Here is a 23254-nt window from a genome sequence, read left to right on the forward strand (position 1 = left end):
GATACCTGAGGCAGGGCTCTGAATAATGCATTTCATCAGCACAGCATTTGTAGCACAAGAGAATGCTGGAACCTGTGGAAGAATTATGAATGCAGAGCTGAAAAAATGTCCCACTATCATTTTATCAAGTGCTGTAAGTAATATTATTTCCTCTAATTCATGTCTTACTTTTTCCTCTGAAGGATAAATATGTGGTTTTCCTTAAAATTGGAATGGGAGCAATCAAAATGGGAGAAGCAAAAACAGTTTATTCTGCATGTGTGAGAAGGAAACGCAAAAGAATTTCATTTGCGTCAGCATATCAGTGTTAATTCTGTGATGAGATGTCATTTAAAATAGTGTTGATGTGACATTTATTATGTATTGCAAGAGAACTTGTATATTCACTGAAGAGCTGATGATGAATTTGCTCACCCATTGTAAAGAAACACGTATTAAATGACCTGCAGATGGCATTGGAAATTGTGATCATTCTTTACCTTAACAAACTTCTGTTTAAAACTAAAACAGCATGCTTGTACTTGGATATATATGTGATATAAAAGAAGAGTTCCGTTACAAATATATCATTGTTTGCTGTTCACCTGAAATGCCTGCTTCCATTATACTGCATGGTTACATATTTTACAGAATGTCAGATCTGTTCATTTCTTTTTCCTACAGAATATTGTGGCATTATGTAATACATGTAACTGTCATCTACCTAGCTCATCCTATATTTATAAAAGGCTTTAAGTGCACTACATTGTTTTGACTGGCTTGTTGTATAAAAGCTCTTCATAGTAAAGAAAAATCTTATGATACAAGGATTTCACTTCACAGCAGAAATAAGGAAATAAGAAAAGAGTCTGAGATGCAGTAAATTTACTATGATCCTTCAAGATTTTGCAAGCTTATCAGCTTCTCATGGGATTTAACCATCCTACAAAAATGTCAGTCAGTAGGTTACGAAAATAATTTGTCTGTGATCTTTCTCACACACACACTCTCTCTCCCTTTCTTCTTGTCTTTGTCTTTTTGCCTTACTGTATGTCATGAGTTCTTTTAAGAGAAATTCAAATGAAAGGATGTAACTTTTACTGCAGTACCTGTTGTACAAGGATGAGAACATTTACAAATTAACAAGACATTCATAAAAAGAAGAAGAAAAATTCAATGTGTTAGCATCATCTTCTAAGAGATTCTGTCTTGTGTATATATCGTTAACTGAGGAATTCATTATGCAGTAACCAAATTTTGTGTGTGTGTGTGTGTGTGTGTGTGTGTGTGTGTGTGTGTGTGTGTGTGTGTGTGTGTGTGTGTGTGTTGAATGCATGCATGTGTCTGTGTATAAATGTGTGTGTGTGCATTTTTACGTGTGTGTGTGTGTGTGTGTGTGTGTGTGTGTCAGTATTCCTATGTGATTATTTTTGGATTTTTGGAGAATGTTGAACAATTACTCAAAATCAAAGCATGCCAGCACATCCTGAACACAGAATGGTCATTCAGAAACTTTGTGAGATAGGGACTGCTGATATTACCAGCAGCTGTTTTTGTTTAAGGCAAAAAATCTGAAGCAAGCATCATATTAATATGTGTGAGTCATAAGGCCCCTTTTTGCACTGTAATTAGTTTGCTGGTTGACTATTTTCCTGCCAGTAATAATCACAGAGTTGGATGCATCAGTGGCTGGCAGAGATCTGAAGGTGTCCATAGTGAACATATGCATCTGCTTTCTCTTAAATCATGTCTTGCTATCCAAGTTGGTACACTTAATGACTGCTCTTAAACTGACCACACTGACGAAATTATAACCAGAATACAAAACGGAAACTTAGTTTTCCGCTGGTTGTTATCCCTATACTATTACATGTCTTTATGGCCCAGTTGAAGAATACAGCTTCTCCAGGTTGTGCCTTAGCATCTCACTACTTCAGCTGTTAAGATATGTTCATAGTTTAACATTCTGAGGGAAATATAGGTATGATATATATATATATATATATATATATATATATATATATATATATATATATATATATATACATATAAATATATAAATAAATACATTTTCTCAACTTTTAGAAAATAATAATAATAATAATACAGTTTGGTTCAGGAAGTGTGACAGGCTGTCTTTCAGCAGAAAGGCCATATATTTTTGTTGTTGTCTCAACCTGCATACACTGTTCTGATTATTAAATCCTTATAAACAGCTTCAGGAATAAGATATAAAAAGCTGGTGGTTATCCACTGTCTGTGTCAGAACTTTGTAAATTTAAAAACAAATGAATGAACACAACTGAAAGAATGCCTTCTCTTATTATTCCAACTGATCCTCCTTTTTGTTGAAAGGGGAAGAGTGGCATTTATGTTTTTCTCAAAACACCCTGCATGCATATGGATGCATGTGCGCACACACACACCCACACACACACACACACACACACACACACACACACACACACACACACACACACACACACACACACACACACACACACACACACACACACACGCACACACACACACACACACACACACTGGACATATGCACGCACTTGAGCACGCATGCATGCCCACACAATAATTTGGGTGTCATGACTGTTAGCCTTTGGAGATGAAAAACATTTTCCCCAAGAAAATGAGCATCTGAATGCATGATGTAGTGTGCATGCTATTAAGTATTCCGCTGTGCATAGGGACCAAGGACTACACCTCATCTGTTGTCCAGGTTCCCTTGCACTGGGGCTGAGGTTTGAATAGAAGTTCATTGCCAGAGATAATGTCCAGAGAAATAAGATGAAGTGGCTGGAGACCTGCTCATCTCTCTCAGGGAGAACAAGTGAGACTTAATGTTGCACATCCAGTCTCCCGTTGAGACAAGGCAGCCAACTAGGGCAGAGTTGAAAAGTTAGTAATGACTAGAGACATCATCCCCGACTGAAATAGGCAACTAGAAATGTACACACACACACACACACACACACACACACACACACACACACACACACACACACACACACACACACACACACACACACGTTGTGCATTGTCTACTGGGTACATCAGGGAGAAATCAGTTAAAAAAATAACCTTTAGTACACTGGTGTTATGTATGAGGGTACACATTTCTCATTATCACATTACCTGTGAGGTGATACCCTCCAGTATCTTAAGCATGGATGGTGGCCTGGTGGTGATATTGGTGTATGCATCATATGTTTCTGAATACCAGAGTCACTCTGCAACAAGTGTTCTTGGCCATAATGGCTTTGCATCATTGCACTCTGGGCCTTTCGGTGGGGAAATGTTTATGGCAAGTAAATAAAATATCCCTGTGATCGCTTGTGTTATGCTGCACTGGTATATCTTAGTCTCCTTTCAGGCAATGAGAAGGTTTAGGAATAGATCCAGGGGGTCAGTTTCTGGGCAAAGTAAATAGTGGAAGATGATGGTCAGCTACACAGAAGCCAAAAACTTAATAAAATATGCAGGGGTATGAACAATTACAGTGGTACTAGCAGAAAGCAATAGTGATGTTGTTTAGGTTCATAGGCTTGTAGTGCAGGGGACCATTAAGAAGCCTAGACCAAATTCTTATTGTCCCCAAGCACTGTCTGGTTAAGTGACTTACTCAAAGTCACACAATAGGCAAATGAGGGTTGAAGGAATTAAACCTGTACCACAGAAACTGCAACTCACAGCCTTAACCTTTTGAGCCAGCTGTCAAAGTGATCCCTTTGGCAGCCACGGTGGTCCAGTGGTTAGCATTGTCACCTCGCAGCAAGAGGTTCTTCGGTTCGATCCTTGCCTGCGGTGCCTTCTGTGCGGAGTCTGCATGTCCTCCCTATGGTCGCGTGGGTTTCCTCCGGGTGCTCCGGTTTCCTTCCACATCCCAAAGACATGCTGCAGGTGGATTGGACACGCTTAATTGGCTCTAGGTGTGAGTGAGTGTGTGTGTGCACCTTCTGTGGAAGGTTGGGCGCTGGGCTGGCAACTCGACACTGTAAAACTCCACTGCCAGTCATGAGCGGACAGGTGATCTGCTGTGGCGGCACCTAACCGAGAAAAGCTGAAAGAAGAAGAAGTCAAAGTGATCCCTTTACCTCATGGCTTATTCAGCTTTACTTGTCTTATTATTCTGTCCAGGATTATTTATCAAGTAATGATTACTCCATTATGATGATAAAAGGTAGAGCACTACCAGCCTTTGAAAGACAGACAGAGAGGGTCCAGCACAGAATGAAGCAGGATGGATAGATTGCAGACATTTTTTTTTTTTTAAATTTAAAATGAATGATAATTAAACTGGATAAGCATCTTTTATTTAAAAGTGTTTTGTATAGCTGGTAAGCAATTCCTAAATCTCTTTCTCTCTTTTTCAGTTAATTTAATGTAAAATGTCTTATACTTTAATTTTCTTAGCTGGGACTCAGACTTTAATATGGTGTTGTTTGCCTTACAAAACATCATTTTCTGTGGTTTAAAACAGTCTGTCTGGGATTCATGCTCACCTACACTAACTGCACAACTCACACCTTCTTCCTAATTTTAGTTTTCCTACTAATTTTCTTACAACATTAAGTATCGAGGAGGATTCATGCATGTTAACACGACGTATAGATCACATGTACACTTAGTATAATCTGTCTGAATGACTACAAAGCACAAGCAATGTGGTAGGAATGTTCTAGAATACAGAACAGCTACACTTAGTGTAGGCATTACTGAAGTTTCTTAGAGATTAATTCAATACCACTACCCCATACCTTTCAAACTGAATATATTATATTGATTCGGAACTGTAATAATAATTTTCCTCTATATGTCCTAGAATTTCTTTTCATTTGTAGATGGTGATGTCTAAAAGACAAATGTTGTTACTGTCCTACTGATTTAATAAAAGTGCATGTAAAGCTGTGTGACAGAAACGTGAAATCTGTCTTCTGTAGGGCACTGCACTGTTATCTGTGTTACCACAATTCTTTTGTGTACAAACATGTGACAATACACAAACTGTGGCTTGATTAGTGTAGACCTATTGCCTACATTAAAAGTTGCAAATGCTGAAAATAATACGGATGCTGGTCACTTTTCTTTCTTAATATTATGAAAATGAATGCATTTACCCAACATCATTCTATTTTTTATGATCTGCGCTCTTTAATACATGCTTGTGATGCTGCAATTAATTAGCACAGAATTTGGAACAGACTGTTTTTTATACCATCTTATCATGATAAGAAATAATTTTTCTGCTAAGCATGGCTGCTGAAGGCAGTGCAGGGAAACAGAGCATATCAGTAGAAGTAAAGCATCAGCACAATTTTTAGAAGATTTTTTGAAGACATCCCTGTATTTTTGGGTTAAGCATGACCTTTAAGCTGTAGTTGAGTCCCTAGTTTCCCTCAAGCACTGTAAAGCATTTTGGAGAAAGTGCTGACATACTGATTTAAATGCAATAAATCTTAATGTATTGTTACAATTGCATCTCTACATCTGACAATAGGTAGCATATACTGCTCCGGATGTTCCTCTTGCTATAGATTAATAACTGCAGATAAGTAACTATTTTCACTCAGTATCAGGCTAAAATTGATTGCAATTTCTAATTGCTAGTCTAGTCACATCGAAGGGCTCTTCAAGAACAGCACACACAGAGAGTTTCTTAGCTGAAGATGGCTACTGCAACATGTCTTGAATGTATGTGGGAGAGAAACACAGATTATAGGTCCTGTAATGGAAGTCAGCAGGGCTAATGGCATTTTATTAGTTCATGTATCAAAGCATATTTCAGATCTTATATTTTTTTAATGCAGACTAAGTGAATATCCTTCCAGCATAAATGTAACTGCAGTACCTAAGCGCTATTACCAAACAGTTTGCATTCTGTCCAGGTAATCAACAAACATTGTTTTTTAAATATGAGACTAACGCTAAGTAGCCTGTGTGTGACAGCCATTAATCATTACTCGTGTGAGCACACACACACACACACACACACACACACACACACACACACACACACACACACACACACACACACACACACTTCAATCCCTCATAAGCATAAGTAGTAACCCTTTATGTGAATGCTTATTGTAATATCATTTCTCAGTTACATGCAGCCTACAGCTTCTGTGTGTAAATATCTGTTCTTGTATAGCATGCTTGAAAGCATGGGTGAAACATTTTCATAGAAGTTGTGGTATATAGGGCTTTTGCATAGAGAACATATGCAAATTAAGATGTTCACACATAACAGTGTAATGTACATTGTTGTGGTTTAGTAGTTCTTAAACACCATGGTTAGCGTGCTCATATTGATAAATAAATTAATATACATATATAGTCATTTACCTCTTAGCCAGATTTTTATTTGCATATGGCTTTTATTTCAGACTGCTTTATTGTACATCAGTATAAACAATTTAATGGGCTTACTTCAAATGTTTAATTTTTCCTTTCTTCATCTTCTCACCTACGTCTACCTCTTAATTGCTTGATTTTTCTCTCATTTCTGCAAGATGATAATTCTTGACTTTGCTTGGCTACACCTTCCAGGATTTAAAACAAAATTAAAACATGACTGTAAAAGTACATAGTTCTTCCATTGCACTTAATGTACTGTTTGGTTTTGTTTTGATCTCACTACCTACAAGGAAGATGGCATACCAGGAATCTAGACTAGCAGGATACTTACTTCCTTGCTACGTACATGTTAACTGCATTTCAGTAAATTTGTATTTACAGTATGTATTCCAAAGACTCTGTTTTTTATCAAGTTGATACACACACACACACACACACACACACACACACACACACACACACACACACACACACACACACACACATATATATATATATATATATATTTATATAGATATATCTTACCTGTCTCCCTTGGGTCTACCACAAGCACTTGAGTCTCAGGCACTTGAAGACCACTTCCTAGTATCAGGACATGGACATATTATACCTCAGACAACCTGCGGCTCAGACTTGACCTTGACAGCATCTTCAGGTGAGGTGCTGGAGCTTTATGGAATGAGCAGAGCTGCCACACCTCACCTGAACATGGTAGCCACATTTGAGCAAGGTTAGTGTGCTTGCAGGAAGTGGAGTGGGAGGGAGGTGGGAATGTAGTCTATGGCTTCAGGCAGCAAGCAGGATTGAGATTTAGGTTCGGGGAGGAGGGTTTTTTTGGTTAGAGAGTGTGAGAGGTGTTTAGGTTTATAAAGTGATTAGAGACTTTACATTTAGGGAGCAGGAGGGGAGATTTAAATTTAGGGAGTGGAAGTGGAGTTTTAAGGTTAGGGAGTGACCAGGGACTCTCAGGTTGGGGTAACAGAGTGCTTTGGTTAGGTTTATAGACCAGGTTTTAGGGTTAGAGTTAAGGTTCTGGTAAGCCTATGAAGTTCAGCAAGGTCTTGTGGTGGGAGGGCTAGGTAATTACTGTGAGTTAGGGTGCTTGCCAATTAGAGCAAGTGGCAGCAATCAAGTGAGTTACTAGCACGCATGCACTTTAGTAGACTCATTTCACTTTCTTATGTTCATTATAAGCAGATATTTACTGCAGACCTCACTCTCTGTAAAGACGTGAATGTGTACCCATACAACACCTTGCAAATTCTGATCAGGTTTCCAGAGTTTTAAGAATGCACCCATGACTGTGGATATCACTAGGGGTATGTGATGGACACATTGTTTTTGCCACTAAAGGCAGCTGAAGACACATGTCATTCTACATGCTAGTGTCACATCGTGGGTTTGATGTGGAGGCACAATCAAATTCTAGTAAATGGCTGGTGAGCGGACCAGCCTGCAGCTACCATTTGACAATGAATACTAACTGTACAAATATCAGTTATATTCACCATGCATCCACATTCACTTTCCCGAAACACGACTCTGCGGTCATTTGTTCACTTCTACAAACGTATCTTTTGTACGTCATTCACTTATGTAATTAGTGCTAAAACACACATGGCATCTAAGAAAATTGTGGTCCCTGTCAGAGTTCCAGCTGTATTTCTGATTGTGGTTTTAGTTATTGAGGTTCAGGAGCAGGCATGTACAGTGAGGGGCCTTTTGAGACTTTGAGACAATGACATCATTTGAATCCACCACAACAGCCTTTTTTCTTCCTTGGGTTGGGTTGATACAGAACCTTCAGTGTGGCAGAAATTACCAAGAATGTTTGTATTATAACTGCGGAGTGGTGTGAATGCATCAGATATAGGAAAATAGTGACAGCATGGGTGGAACTTACTCAGCAAGAGAGCACCCTGTTGTGTGTCTGAAACCTTTGTTGAAAGCTAGCCTGATGGCACAGAGGGATGATGCACTTCTGCACCACGGCAACCTGAGTTTGAGAACGGACTTCTGCTGCCAAAACAGCATCAGGAGGGATAGGAGGAAGAAGCTGATGGCCACATCTCCTATTCCCTGCGGACGGTGAGGGAAAAGCCTAAGGCCTGGGTGACCTCAGAAGCAGATCCCTCAGATTTACCACAAAGGGCAACAACAACATCCTACCATGATTACACTAGTCATCTCCACAGCTAGGGAAATTGACTGGTAGCCATCAGTATGATGGCTTCCAAGCTCCTTAGTTATAGCTGTCCATCAGATCCCTTGCTTCCCTGGTCTTAGCAATGAGTACCATTAAGGTTGATTTTCTACGGAGACAGGGACAATGGTCATATCCAGGATACCCTTCTAGAAAAATTGGGAGATTCAAAGACCAGCAAGTTCTGGAGGCAGGGAGAACAGCCTGAAGCTATGTGGGTTCAGGTAGAGGTCAGGCAGGAACTGAAAAAATATTGATCAGTTATCATAGATGCAGTGGACAGAAATGTATGACACTGGGCATGGACGCAAGAGCTGAGGTTACTTTTCTTAGCATTCTCCAAGAATATAGTTTTTAAAATGTACTGTTTATAAGTATTGTCATTGCCTTTCAACATTTTCATTAAAGATGTGCACACACAGACACACACACACACACACACACACACACACACACACACACACACACACACACACACACACACACACACACACACATAGAAGTGCTATATTGGTTATCGCTGCACTCATTTCATAGCATGCTGCACTCATTTCATAGCATGCTGAAATGCTGGTGCTTTTTGTAGGTCTTGTAGTTGGTCCGATTATGTAATGGTTGAAGTTCATTATGTCAACTGTTGCATAATTACTGGGTTTTTCCCTTTTTTCAAACTGGAGTTGGTATATTTAATTTCTGGGGGGGTAGGACCCTAATGTTGAGGGGTGTGGAGGGGCAGAAGCAGAGCTGGCTCAGCCAGAGCCCTGTGCCAGTACTATGAGCTAGTACCCCCCCACCCCTCAGTTCTTCATGTGAAGAGCAAAAAAAACAAAAGACATTAATTCACTGTAATTAGTTGATCAGCTTATTACAGTTAGATTAGATCCATGCCTTCCCCATCCCAGCTCTTCCACTGAAGATCAAAAAACTAAAACACTATAATTGTTTCCTTGGAGTATTATTTATTTTCCCTTTTTCCAGGAAGTGTGGTCTCTCACTCACAATTTGATTCGATCAAACAACCTCTGCCTCCAAGAATGCTAGGATTACAGGCATCCGCCATGTGCCCGGCTGAATAAATGGTTACATCTAGATGAATGCCAGTACACAAGCTAATCACCATAGTCCTTTCAGCCACATACGCTGTTTATACTGCAATAGCAATTGCCTTATTACACTTAGAGCCATGCCTCCCAGCCCAACTCTTCCTTCAAAGAACAAAAAAAAAAAAAAAAGTCCGTTCCTACTTTTGGCAACCCCCTACTGCCTCAGACATTCAGGTTCTGTTTCTGTGCCCTACTGTTCGATCCACACCCACACCAGTGATGGCTGTTACTACTCCTGGCATGCCCCCTCCCACTCTTGCCACAGCCAAATAAATATATATATATATATATATATATATATATATATATATATATATATATATATATATATATATATATATATATATTTATATAGATATATCTTACCTGTCTCCCTTGGGTCTACCACAAGCACTTGAGTCTCAGGCACTTGAAGACCACTTCCTAGTATCAGGACATGGACATATTATACCTCAGACAACCTGCGGCTCAGACTTGACCTTGACAACATCTTCAGGTGAGGTGCTGGAGCTTTATGGAATGAGCAGAGCTGCCACACCTCACCTGAACATGGTAGCCACATTTGAGCAAGGTTAGTGTGCTTGCAGGAAGTGGAGTGGGAGGGAGGTGGGAATGTAGTCTATGGCTTCAGGCAGCAAGCAGGATTGAGATTTAGGTTCAGGGAGGAGGGATTTTTTGGTTAGAGAGTGTGAGAGGTGTTTAGGTTTATAAAGTGATTAGAGACTTTACATTTAGGGAGCAGGAGGGGAGATTTAAATTTAGGGAGTGGAAGTGGAGTTTTAAGGTTAGGGAGTGACCAGGGACTCTCAGGTTAGGGTAACAGAGTGCTTTGGTTAGGTTTATAGACCAGGTTTTAGGGTTAGAGTTAAGGTTCTGGTAAGCCTATGAAGTTCAGCAAGGTGTTGTGGTGGGAGGGCTAGGTAATTACTGTGAGTTAGGGTGCTTGCCAATTAGAGCAAGTGGCAGCAATCAAGTGAGTTACTAGCACGCATGCACTTTAGTAGACTCATTTCACTTTCTTATGTTCATTATAAGCAGATATTTACTGCAGACCGCACTCTCTGTAAAGACGTGAATGTGTAGCCATACAACACCTTGCAAATTCTCATCAGGTTTCCAGAGTTTTAAGAATGCACCCATGACTGTGGATATCACTAGGGGTATGTGATGGACACATTGTTTTTGCCACTAAAGGCAGCTGAAGACACGTCATTCTACATGCTAGTGTCACATCGTGGGTTTGATGTGGAGGCACAATCAAATTCTAGTAAATGGCTGGTGAGTGGACCAGCCTGCAGCTACCATTTGACAATGAATACTAACTGTACAAATATCAGTTATATTCACCATGCATCCACATTCACTTTCCCGAAACACGACTCTGCGGTCATTTGTTCACTTCTACAAACGTATCTTTTGTACGTCATACACTTATGTAATTAGTGCTAAAACACACATGGCATCTAAGAAAATTGTGGTCCCTGTCAGAGTTCCAGCTGTATTTCTGATTGTGGTTTTAGTTATTGAGGTTCAGGAGCAGGCATGTACAGTGAGGGGCCTTTTGAGACTTTGAGACAATGACATCATTTGAATCCACCACAACAGCCTTTTTTCTTCCTTGGGTTGGGTTGATACAGAACCTTCAGTGTGGCAGAAATTACCAAGAATATTTGTATTATAACTGCGGAGTGGTGTGAATGCATCAGATATAGGAAAATAGTGACAGCATGGGTGGAACTTACTCAGCAAGAGAGCACCCTGTTGTGTGTCTGAAACCTTTGTTGAAAGCTAGCCTGATGGCACAGAGGGATGATGCACTTCTGCACCACGGCAACCTGAGTTTGAGAACGGACTTCTGCTGCCAAAACAGCATCAGGAGGGATAGGACGAAGAAGCTGATGGCCACATCTCCTATTCCCTGCAGACGGTGAGGGAAAAGCCTAAAGCCTGGGTGACCTCAGAAGCAGATCCCTCCGATTTACCACAAAGGGCAACAACAACATCCTGCCATGGTTACACTAGTCATCTCCACAGCTAGGGAAATTGACTGGTAGCCATCAGTATGATGGCTTCCAAGCTCCTTAGTTATAGCTGTCCATCAGATCCCTTGCTTCCCTGATCTTAGCAATGAGTACCATTAAGGTTGATTTTCTACGGAGACAGGGGCAATGGTCATATCCAGGATACCCTCCTAGAAAAATTGGGAGATTCAAAGACCAGCAAGTTCTGGAGGCAGGGAGAACAGCCTGAAGCTATGTGGGTTCAGGTAGAGGTCAGGCAGGAACTGAAAAAATATTGATCAGTTATCATAGATGCAGTGGACAGAAATGTATGACACTGGGCATGGACGCAAGAGCTGAGGTTACTTTTCTTAGCATTCTCCAAGAATATAGTTTTTAAAATGTACTGTTTATAAGTATTGTCATTGCCTTTCAACATTTTCATTAAAGATGTGCACACACACACACACACACACACACCCATAGAAGTGCTATATTGGTTATCGCTGCACTCATTTCATAGCATGCTGCACTCATTTCATAGCATGCTGAAATGCTGGTGCTTTTTGTAGGTCTTGTAGTTGGTCAGATTATGTAATGGTTGAAGTTCATTATGTCAACTGTTGCATAATTACTGGGTTTTTCCCTTTTTTCAAACTGGAGTTGGTATATTTAATTTCTGGGGGGGTAGGACCCTAATGTTGAGGGGTGTGGAGGGGCAGAAGCAGAGCTGGCTCAGCCAGAGCCCTGTGCCAGTACTATGAGCTAGTACCCCCCCACCCCTCAGTTCTTCATGTGAAGAGCAAAAAAAACAAAAGACATTAATTCACTGTAATTAGTTGATCAGCTTATTACAGTTAGATTAGATCCATGCCTTCCCCATCCCAGCTCTTCCACTGAAGATCAAAAAACTAAAACACTATAATTGTTTCCTTGGAGTATTATTTATTTTCCCTTTTTCCAGGAAGTGTGGTCTCTCACTCACAATTTGATTCGATCAAACAACCTCTGCCTCCAAGAATGCTAGGATTACAGGCATCCGCCATGCGCCCGGCTAAATAAATGGTTACATCTAGATGAATGCCAGTACACAAGCTAATCACCATAGTCCTTTCAGCCACATACGCTGTTTATACTGCAATAGCAATTGCCTTATTACACTTAGAGCCATGCCTCCCAGCCCAACTCTTCCTTCAAAGAACAAAAAAAAAAAAAAAAGTCCGTTCCTACTTTTGGCAACCCCCTACTGCCTCAGCCATTCAGGTTCTGTTTTTGTGCCCTACTGTTCGATCCACACCCACACCAGTGATGGCTGTTACTACTCCTGGCATGCTCCCTCCCACTCTTGCCAAAGCCAAATAAATATATATATACACACACACACACACATATATATATATATATATATATATATATATATATATATATATATATATATATCAAAAATAATCTATGTATATTTCTTCTTCTTTTTAACCTGTGGCAAACTGCTTGCTACAAATGTAGCAAACAGTTGCTACTGTTTATATCCTGCTTGCATGGAATGCTATGGCATGTTTTAGCTAACAAATATCTTCTTTTAAACTGCAGCAAACTGCTTTCTACACATGTAGTAAACAGATGGTACAGTTTATATCCTGCCTGCATATGGCACTACAGTGCTCAGGTTTTATTAAAAAAAAAAAAAAAAAGTGATTTTCTTTTTTTTTTTCACTTTTAAGCCATAGCAAAATGCTTCCTACCATGTAGAAGCAGTTGCTATAGTTTAGACCACACACTGAGTGGTACAGCGCTTAGGTTTGACCAAAAATGCAATACCAGTTTTTAAAAGCCAGTATTGCATTAAAGAGCAATCTGGATTGACTGATTGTGCCCCCAACACTTTGCAGGTGGGAAAGTTGCCTCTCTCATACCACCTTAGCTACATTAATGTGGGGGCAATACCCCCCATCTAAAAATTGTTTTGCGTTTTTCTTTTTGTAATTGCAAATATAACCTATTGGTTTACATTTGGGATTACTTTTTTCATTAATATTAGTCGTAATTAATGGTAATCACAGATGAAGTTGTTTAACGTTTTGTGTTTTGATTTAATTCACAGGTGATTATTCATTATAAACTCATCTCTTTCTCTCTCTCTCTATATATATAGATAGATATTCAGAGAGAGAGAGAGAGAGAAAGAGAGAGCAACAGTAATACATAAAAGCATATATAACATTTAATTGCATTTAAGTCATAAAAATGTCTAGATGATAATATTTCATGCAAGAAATGTTATGGTTAGTATTGATCTCTTTGACTAAATCTAAGTGGTATACCAAACATTCCTATAACCCAGCGGAGGTATACAAACTGTGCCATTGCTTGAGATTGCTAAGAATGCATAGCGGAGGAATAAAGTCTCACAAAATAATGCTTGGTAGATTTAGTGATTGTTGAGCATTATGTGCGCACTGGCTATCCAGAGACCCTAAGTTTTAACACAGACCCACAGGGTCTGGGGGTCCATGGTCTCATATAGCATGATGTGGCTCCCTGAGAAGTCTGTCCACAGCTAGACCATCATTACTGCCAAGTTGCTGCATGATACCGACCGTGCATTTCTGAAAAAGACTTGTCTGGATTCTAGCTCTGCGACTAATCTTGCTGCCTGGGTGCCTCTCGTGTGTCATTCATTCAATGTCCTATACAAGGTGGCATCTGGGAGACATATTACTATCATCCTCCCAGTAACACAAAGGCCCTCATGAAAACTTTCCAAGTTTCCTGTTTCATTCACTGCTGGTTGTTCAAAACTGGCTAATACTGGGAAGTTTAAACATATAGGTCAATGACAGCACCTTAGCTGTTCTGAAAAAATGTAGCCATTATTAAAAGATTTACATTCATTCAGGTTGCTACCACTGTCATCCATAAACCTAAGACACTCACATGGGTTGATGATCCTGCTTGGTGTGGTCACCTTGGGTCCGGCGGTTGAACCATTTACCTAGTCTGACCATAATTTTGTCCAGTGGACCATTCCATTAACCTCTAATATTCCTACCGATTATTAGGTAGATGAGTAGAAGAATTAATCCAGTGTTACTCTCACTCTTATAACGCCTGTTCTTGAACTACTGTACTGGTGAGCTGGAGTGCCTGGCTGCTAAGTTTAATAACTCTGTAGTAGGACTGTTGATCATTTTGTAATTGTGCTCCTTGGTCCTGTGGATGTGAGAAAGCCATTTTTATGATGGCCCTGTGATTCTGAAGGAGCTCTACTGTGGTGGTCCTGTGTCTGTAAGGAGATCATAACATGATGGTCCTGTGGCAGTGAAAAAGCCATTTTATGATGTCTTGTAGCTGTGAAAGAGTCACAGTATGGTGATCCTCTGAGGGAGGCATGGTATGATTTCCCTGTGTTTGTGAGGGAGCTGTGGTATGACACTTCTTTGGCTGTTAGGGACTAGTTGTATGATGGTCTTGTGGCTGTGATTAAGCCATGGTATGAAGCAAATACCCCTTTCAGAACCCACTACTGTATAGCACTGATTAGAACTACCCCATGAACTAACATACACAGCTTCTTAGCACCTATAAAATTATCCAGCATCCATCTGCTTGTTCTGCACTAAAAAAACATTCTACACAGCAATATTCCCAGTCAGTCATTATGATCCAGTGACCAAGTACCCCTGTCTGTCCACAAACCTAGCAAATTTCCTTGGTATTTTCTGTACTCATACCATGTTGTTAAGGCTTGGAATTCCTTACCTGTATCCGTCAGGTCAGTACTCTCCCTTCCATCCTTCAGAATCATTATGAAAGACTTCTAGCCAAAAGCTGGCTCTGTTCTTGCTCAACAACAGGAAAAAGTATATCCCCAGATGTAAACAAATACCTATTCATACCTTACACCTCCTTATTCTTCCTTTTGCACTCACCTTCTTACTTCTATCAATTTCTCTCCCCTGACTTACTCTCTAAATATACCATATGCCTGCTTTTTCCTTCCTTTATATTTCAGTTCCTGTTTGCATTGTAGTAACTTACCTTCAATTTTTCTATAAACTGGCTGAAATTTCTCTAAATATTAAATCATCTTGTTTGTAGGAAAATATTTTAATTTAGGAAGTCTTTTGGCTTTTTCCAGTTAGGGGTCACCACAGTGGATCACCGGTCCGCAGATTGATTGGCAGTAGAGTTTTTACAGTGTCAAGTTGCCAGCCTGGTGCCCAACATTCACAGAAGACACACAGTCTCTCACCTACCTGCTTGTCTTTAAAACTCACTTGACAGCAGGGAGGGCATGCAGACTCCTTACAGAAGGTGCTCCAGCTTAGGATCGGACAAGAGAACCTCTTGCTGTGGGGTGGCAACACTAACCGCTGCACCACTACAGCCTAGGAAAATATTAATTTACTGAACATAAAACACATGGAGGAGATATAAATTTTTCTTAGCCATATATAAACCTTTTTCATTAAATTGTTTTTATGTTGAAGAAAGCCTAATACCCAAGCATTTCTATTATCTCTGTCCAGGAGCTGAAGTGTGAGATGTCATCTTATAACATATATTATCAAATCCCATTTGTACTTGATCCTGGTGCAATGCCAGACCATGTTCAGATATGTTTCTTAGGACAAGCATCACTAGGGTTTGTCAGTTTCCAAATGCCAATGCTTATAAGGAGAAGATCAGCATTTTTTATTCAGTTATAGTTAACCCTGAAATATTTTTTGTGTTGCTGAAAAGCCTATGGAGGTGGACAAGGTTGGATTAGCAGTCTGTGAATCATGTAAAAGTCAGTATGCTCCCACCATAAATTCTTATATTTAAGTAATTATTTTTAATATGGGAGATCTCTACATATGCTTGAGCAGAAATTGTTTAAGCATCAGTAGCTTACAGAAACAAAAATGAACAGCAGAATGCCTAATGCTTTTCTCCATAGAAAATAATTGGTGGTATGAGCTCCAGTGGCACAATCACTTAGTGCTCGATACTTATACAGCAGTACTAAGGCTAAGAGAATCATTGGTGGTATGAGCTCCAGTGGCACAATCACTTAGTGCTCAATACTTATACAGCAGTACTAAGGCTAAGAAAATAATTGGTGGTATGAGCTCCAGTGGCACAATCACTTAGTGCTCGATACTTATACAGCAGTACTAAGGCTAAGAAAATAATTGGTGGTATGAGCTCCAGTGGCACAATCACTTAGTGCTCGATACTTATACAGCAGTACTAAGGCTAAGAAAATAATTGGTGGTATGAGCTCCAGTGGCACAATCACTTAGTGCTCGATACTTATACAGCAGTACTAAGGCTAAGAAAATAATTGGTGGTATGAGCTCCAGTGGCATAATCACTTAGTGCTCGATACTTATACAGCAGTACTAAGGCTAAGAAAATCATTGGTGCTGTGAATTTTAATTGTGCACCAACAATGATTCACTTTTTAGGGAGATTTTTCCCTTCTTCAAATTATTGCAGCAATGGACTTGGTATATATAAGTTTGAGTGAATGTGTGTGTGTGTGTGTGTGTGCGTGTGTGTGTGTGTGTGTGGGGGTCTCCTGTAAAAAAACAAGAAAAAGGGAGTTTTTGCCATTTTGTCTTTCAGGCCTTTTTTGTTCTCTTGAAATTGAAAGTTACTTTTGGAAATGAAACTTTTAAAGTTGGCATTTCATAGTAGAACCAGGCTGATTTTGTAATAATTTACATCTCTCTAGGAAGTCCTGTGAGAAATTCACGTAATCTACCATGTCCGGTGCAAATTGCAATTTAATATATTCAAATGCCTTTTCCTATGTTTTTCTGTTAATTCACCTGGATCCACTTTTTCACAATTTAAAAAATTCTGATCAAGTCCAGTGATCCTGTTTGATGTTTTATTGACCATCACTGTACTGGTGAAATCATTTGTGGAAGGTTATTGGTTAATCTGTTTGCAAGAACCTGTTCATGTATTTTGATATTCAATTGAAAGAGGGACAACAGTTGTAAGTCGCTGGAAATATCTTAGAATTTTTAGGCTTGGGGAACATTAGCACCTTTGTTGTTGTTAAGTCTTTGGGAAAGATACCTAATAATTGTACTTCTTTTGTTAAAGATACCTAATAATTGAACTTTCTTTGTAGAATGCTTTAAGATGATTGTTTATTTCCTATTTAAATTCTTAAAAATATACAAAATACAGGGAGTTTGACGATCCAATCTAGGGGCTTTCCCTGCTATAAAGCTTTCAATGTATCTCACAAGTCATCCAATACACTGAGTTTGCTAGTGTTAACTTATCCTCTGCAGTTAATTTGTCCAGTGGTAGGTCAGACTGGAATTTTTTTTGACCCTGGTAGGATTAAATACTACCTCACTGAATCAGCTAATTACTCTTTGGGAGGAAATATTTCAACACATCTGGGAATAGCGCAAACTCATCAAAGACTGTTTCATTGGCCTTTCTTGTCACTTTCAGACCCACTGCTGCTCTTTCCATTAACCCCCACCCCTGTTGTTTATGTAGATCCTAGACTGGCATTTGTATCCAATGCCCATAAGATTTATTTGTGTATGTATGTATGTATGTATGTATGTATTTATTTATTTATTTTGTTCACCAGGTGTGGTCCAGGCTGAGAGGCAATCTAATATTAAAAATACGTATTAGACATCATTTGATATATATATATATATATATATATATATATATATATATATATATATATATATATACATACACACACACACACACACACACACACACACGTGTGTGATTGTGTGTATACAAAGCAATCCTAGAATATTTACAGAATAGTAAATACATTTTAAATATCAGTTATTATGAACAAGACATGCCAAACAGAATTAGTAAAATGTGCAGTTTTTTTTCATACCATTGTACTATAAATAATTCGAACACTGTGGACAACACCAAACCAAAGTGAAGACGGTTCACCTCACCGTCTCAGCTAGCTCAGAGTATCAGCATGCAGGCTGTACTCGAATAAGGAAACGCAAATAATAGCTCCACAAATTTGTTTATGTAAGCTTACAAGAAGCTTACAAGAGAGAGATTAAAACTATACACAATACTGTTAAGCGCTTTCATTTGCAAACTGCAAACTTCTTCAGGACAATTATTTTGTTCGAATTCAGACCAGGAAATTATGAAATTACATCAATTAATGAAATAAATATTAGCTATAGGAAAATAGATATAGCTTTAGATGAGTATTTATTGGATCGGAGAATAACTGAAGAAATATATGAATTTATGAAAATGGAATTTCCCACTCTGGCAACCATAATAGGCATACCTAAGGTACATAAAGATATAATCAATCCTCCTTTTCGCCCCATAATATCTGGAAGTAAGTCCAAAATGTTTAATATAGGAGTAGTGATAGATCATTGGGTAAAACCTACATATAAAAATACAGTACATCTCATAAAAGATTCATGGGTATTCCTATCTCAACTTACATCAGACAAATGGGAGGAGAACTTGACATATATAACTATAGATGTCGTTGATCTGTTCTCTTGCATACCCAAAGAACAGGGTATGGACTATTTTTGTAATAGTCTCAGAAAATACTCAAATCTGGGATGGGATAGGATCAATTTAATAGTGGATATGATGGAAACAGTGTTAAATAACAATTTTATATATTATGAGGGCGAATATTACAAACAAATAAGAGGTGTGGCAATGGTTGCATCATGCGCGCCAATATGGTTATGCTAGAGTGGGAAAATACTTGTTTATTTAATAGCAAATATTATCAATATATTTCCTATTATACGAGGTTCCTAGATGATCTGTTTATTTTATGGAAGGGACCAGTGAATATGATAGATGAATGTATCGAATATTTAAATAACACTAGTGATTTTTTGAAATTTACACATAATATTAGTCATGATGGAATATCATATTTAGATACGTATATAAGGCACACTGAACACGGTTTTCAATCTGAGATTTATAGAAAGAAAACATTCTCAAATGCGTATATGGAATATTCAAGTCAACATCCAAGACATGTTCTAAAAAATATTTATAAAGGGCAATGTATTCGAGCAGCCCGAATGACATCAAACTATGAAACTATGCTTAAAGAAATTGAATTTATTAAATCTATGTTTCTCAATAGAGGTTATCCAGAAACCCTATTAAAGGATATTTCCACATATGGTATAAATGAATGGGGCAAAAAATATAACCCTATACTAGGTAAAGAACAAGAAGTAAACCAAATGCATAGTAAAACACAGGAACATGTAATAACTGGTACAGCATGTATACTAACATATTCCCCTTATGTGAATGGAATTATAACTATTATTAATACATATTGGAAGAATCTTACACTAACAGATGAAATTAAGCAAGTGGTGGGTGAAAAACCTAAAGTTATATTTAGGATGGGCATGAACATTAAGAGATTATTACAAGTAGAAATAAAAGAAAGAGACTGTCAAAAGGTGAGGAGAGCTACTACCAAATGTGGAATGTGTAATCAGTGTCAGTTTATCAATGAGAGTGAAGGAATAAAATTGCAAAATGAAAATAGAACATATATAAAATTTAAAAAAGGTAATTGTAATTCTAAGAATATTATTTACATAGCTGTTTGTACTTCATGTTCGGCCTACTATATTGGCAAAACAGAGCGGCATTTTAAAAAAAGAATTTACGAACATGTATATAGAATCAAGGTACATGATACCAAAAATGCCCTATATAGACATATAGAAAAGAAGGGTATTCATCATAAGTTTAGTTTTGCCATTATAGATCAAGTTTTATTAGATAATAGGGGTGGGATCATGAAAGCAACATTAAGCAAAAAAGAAAGCATCTGGCAGGTTTTGACAGATGCAACAAAAGAACCAGGTATTAATGATTACATTTCTATAAAACCTTTTCTATTGTTGCATTGACAATTTTTATACTGGTGTAGGAGTTGGTTTTATACTTATGCATTTGATTTTAATACATGTATTTTAGGTCGTGTTTTAGTTACATTATTAGAATGGGTTTTACATATATGGGGTACTTTATAGTATTACAGTATTTAATATATGTATAGATGTACTAATTATAAGTTGTGGCTGTTGATGAGTTATTTAGTCTGTTTTAATAATATTATACTTTTTCTTTTTTGAAAATATGAGCACTGTCACTTTAAATCAATATTAGTACTGGCTATGGCGCCAAAAAGATTTTAAATGGTCTGAATTCGAACAAAATAATTGTTCTGAAGAAGTTTGCGGTTTGCAAATGAAAGCCCTTAACAGTATTGTGTATAGTTTTAATCTCTGTCTTGTAAGTTTCTTGTAAGCTTAAATAAACAAATTCGTGGAGCTATTATTTGCGTTTCCTTATTCGAGTACAGCCTGCATGCTGATTCTCTGAGCTAGCTGAGACGGTGCGGTGATACCATTGTACTATGAAAGAGAAAGCAAACTAGTAGAAATGGAAAGAAATAATTAATTCATATGAAAACACATTTCAGCGTGATAAGGAATAATACAGAAAATTTAATGAGAAGGATCAAATTAAGAAAATTAAGACAACTAAAAAAGTTATGTGACTATTAACAATGCAAGGAAATACAGAATAAAGCAAACAGGAAAGACAGGGGATAAAATAAAAAAAAAAAACAATGATTTACTGAATAAATTCAACAGACCTAATAGTGATTTTAAGCAAGTGACACAAAAGTGAAAACAGTGGACAGTTACTAATCAAGGTAGGTATGGTTAATCATCTACACTCAGGCAAAATCTCTGAAAAAGAAACACTTCATGCACTCCTTTTGATATGTTGCCTACTTGGTTCTAAACATATTGCAGACTGTTTTGATATAATTTCCCAGGGAAAAAAAATAAAAAGCCAGAAATCAGGACTGTCTGTGCGTTGGAAAATCATAAGACATGACATTTGACATTTGAAGTCAGAGCACACATTCATCGCAACCTGTTATTATTCTCATTTTTACTATTTTCAGCATTATAAACTTGTTGTAGTGAATTCTGCACCAGTAAACTGGTTTGAGTCTTGTAAATTTGCTTTACTGAGTTTTCTGAAAGATAATCTGTTTTGCATGCAAGTATACCTCTATATCTATATGTATGTTAATATCTATATCTATAGCTAATATATACTGTATCTATGTATCTATTTATATATGTGTGTATGTATACATTATATATATATATATATATATATATATATATATATATATAAATATATATATATACATATATATATACCCACACACACACACACACTTTGTTGAATGTACTTTTTGTTACTGTTTTTTAAGTGGTGGAACTGTTGAAGTGAAGAAGGTGTAGTTTGAAAGTTAAGTGCAGGTTTGTTGTATTACTACCAGAACTTTAGAATATATTGAAAGTTTTGGCCTCCCAGGTTAGTAGTAGTGTGTTTTAGTGTGTACAGGCTATGGTTAAAGTAAGGGCGAGGGAGGGGGATAGATTTAGTGCTGTTTTAAAGTTACATGTGGTGTATCTGAGTAGCGTATACAATGGCAGTGTTAGGGAAAAGTTTTGTTTTTAAGGTAAGGTTGGTGGCAGTGGCAGGGCTAGTATTAACAGCCATTATTAGGGTAGTGCAGGACACAAGTCCATAATTTCTGTAGCATGTGAATAAGCCGTTTGTGTCATTCATATTTTATCGTGATCTATGTATTCAGTAGATCATTCCATTTTTTCTGGACTTTAGCAAATGATATATCAGTATTTGAGATGTGTTCTATACATTAGCAGACATTTTAAGTGTTTGACAGAGCACATGGAAACTAATTGCACAGATGAGCAGGAGTATATTTAAAATAAAAGTAAATAAATTAAAATGAAATTAAATAACATAGCTCACCCTTGAAAGTCATTCTCCATCCAGCCTTAATAGGTAATAGTTAGGAATGCAGCATGTTGTATTAAGTGCTTCTATTTATGTTATATTTCTTTCTTACCTTATACTGTTTATAGATAATGTATATGCCTTCTGACCCAGGTTGTAGCTAAAAAGGGTTTCAGGACAAGCCTATACAGATAAAAAATAACAAACAAACAAATAAATAAATCCTGGTTGTGGATTGTTCCTTTGGCCATACCACTCACTCTGTCCTCTTAAGAGATCTGATAGGACTGCAAAGTCTTCAATGTCTTTAAAAGTTTGGGCCATAAGACCAAATGTAAAGTTTCCTTTGGATTCAGTGTGAACAGAATTACTGATTAATTATGCTGTATTCTGTCCTCATTCATATGCCCGTTTTTTTTTTTTCATATGGGGTGTTTAACATTCACCTTTCATGCAGCGTGCTTGGTTATTGCAACAGTATAATGTCTGACATATTTTTTTCCTTGCTGCCAAATCCTCTCTTAAATTCTTGAAATTGTTATTTAACAGTGAGATTAGCAGGTAGTTAACTTGGCTTGTTTTGTATTGACTGGCCTTAGATAATAATATGTTTAGTGATTTCACTTCCACAAACCACTCAGTACTGGTGTTGCAACTTTTTCAGTTCAGGAATACTAATAAGTCCCTTGCACTTCCGACAAACTTACATTGCAAGA

At 37.8% G+C, this 23254-nt stretch overlaps 1 protein-coding gene across 1 annotated transcript in view; it reads left to right on the plus strand.

The window, feature by feature from the left end:
• The window catches only part of MYO16 (myosin XVI), a 2679924-nt gene that overhangs the window by 295 nt on the left and 2656375 nt on the right, over positions 1-23254 (plus strand). The window contains exon 1 of the mRNA XM_044071347.1: positions 1-133. This exon is cut by the window's left edge and continues 295 nt beyond it. Coding sequence (XP_043927282.1) covers positions 106-133 — 28 coding nt within the window. The 5' untranslated portion in view covers positions 1-105. The remainder of the gene's footprint in view (positions 134-23254) is intronic.

This window comes from Protopterus annectens, chromosome 5.part0 (assembly GCF_019279795.1).
Source record: "Protopterus annectens isolate FY-2018-M chromosome 5.part0, PAN1.0, whole genome shotgun sequence".
Lineage (NCBI taxonomy): Eukaryota > Metazoa > Chordata > Ceratodontiformes > Protopteridae > Protopterus > Protopterus annectens.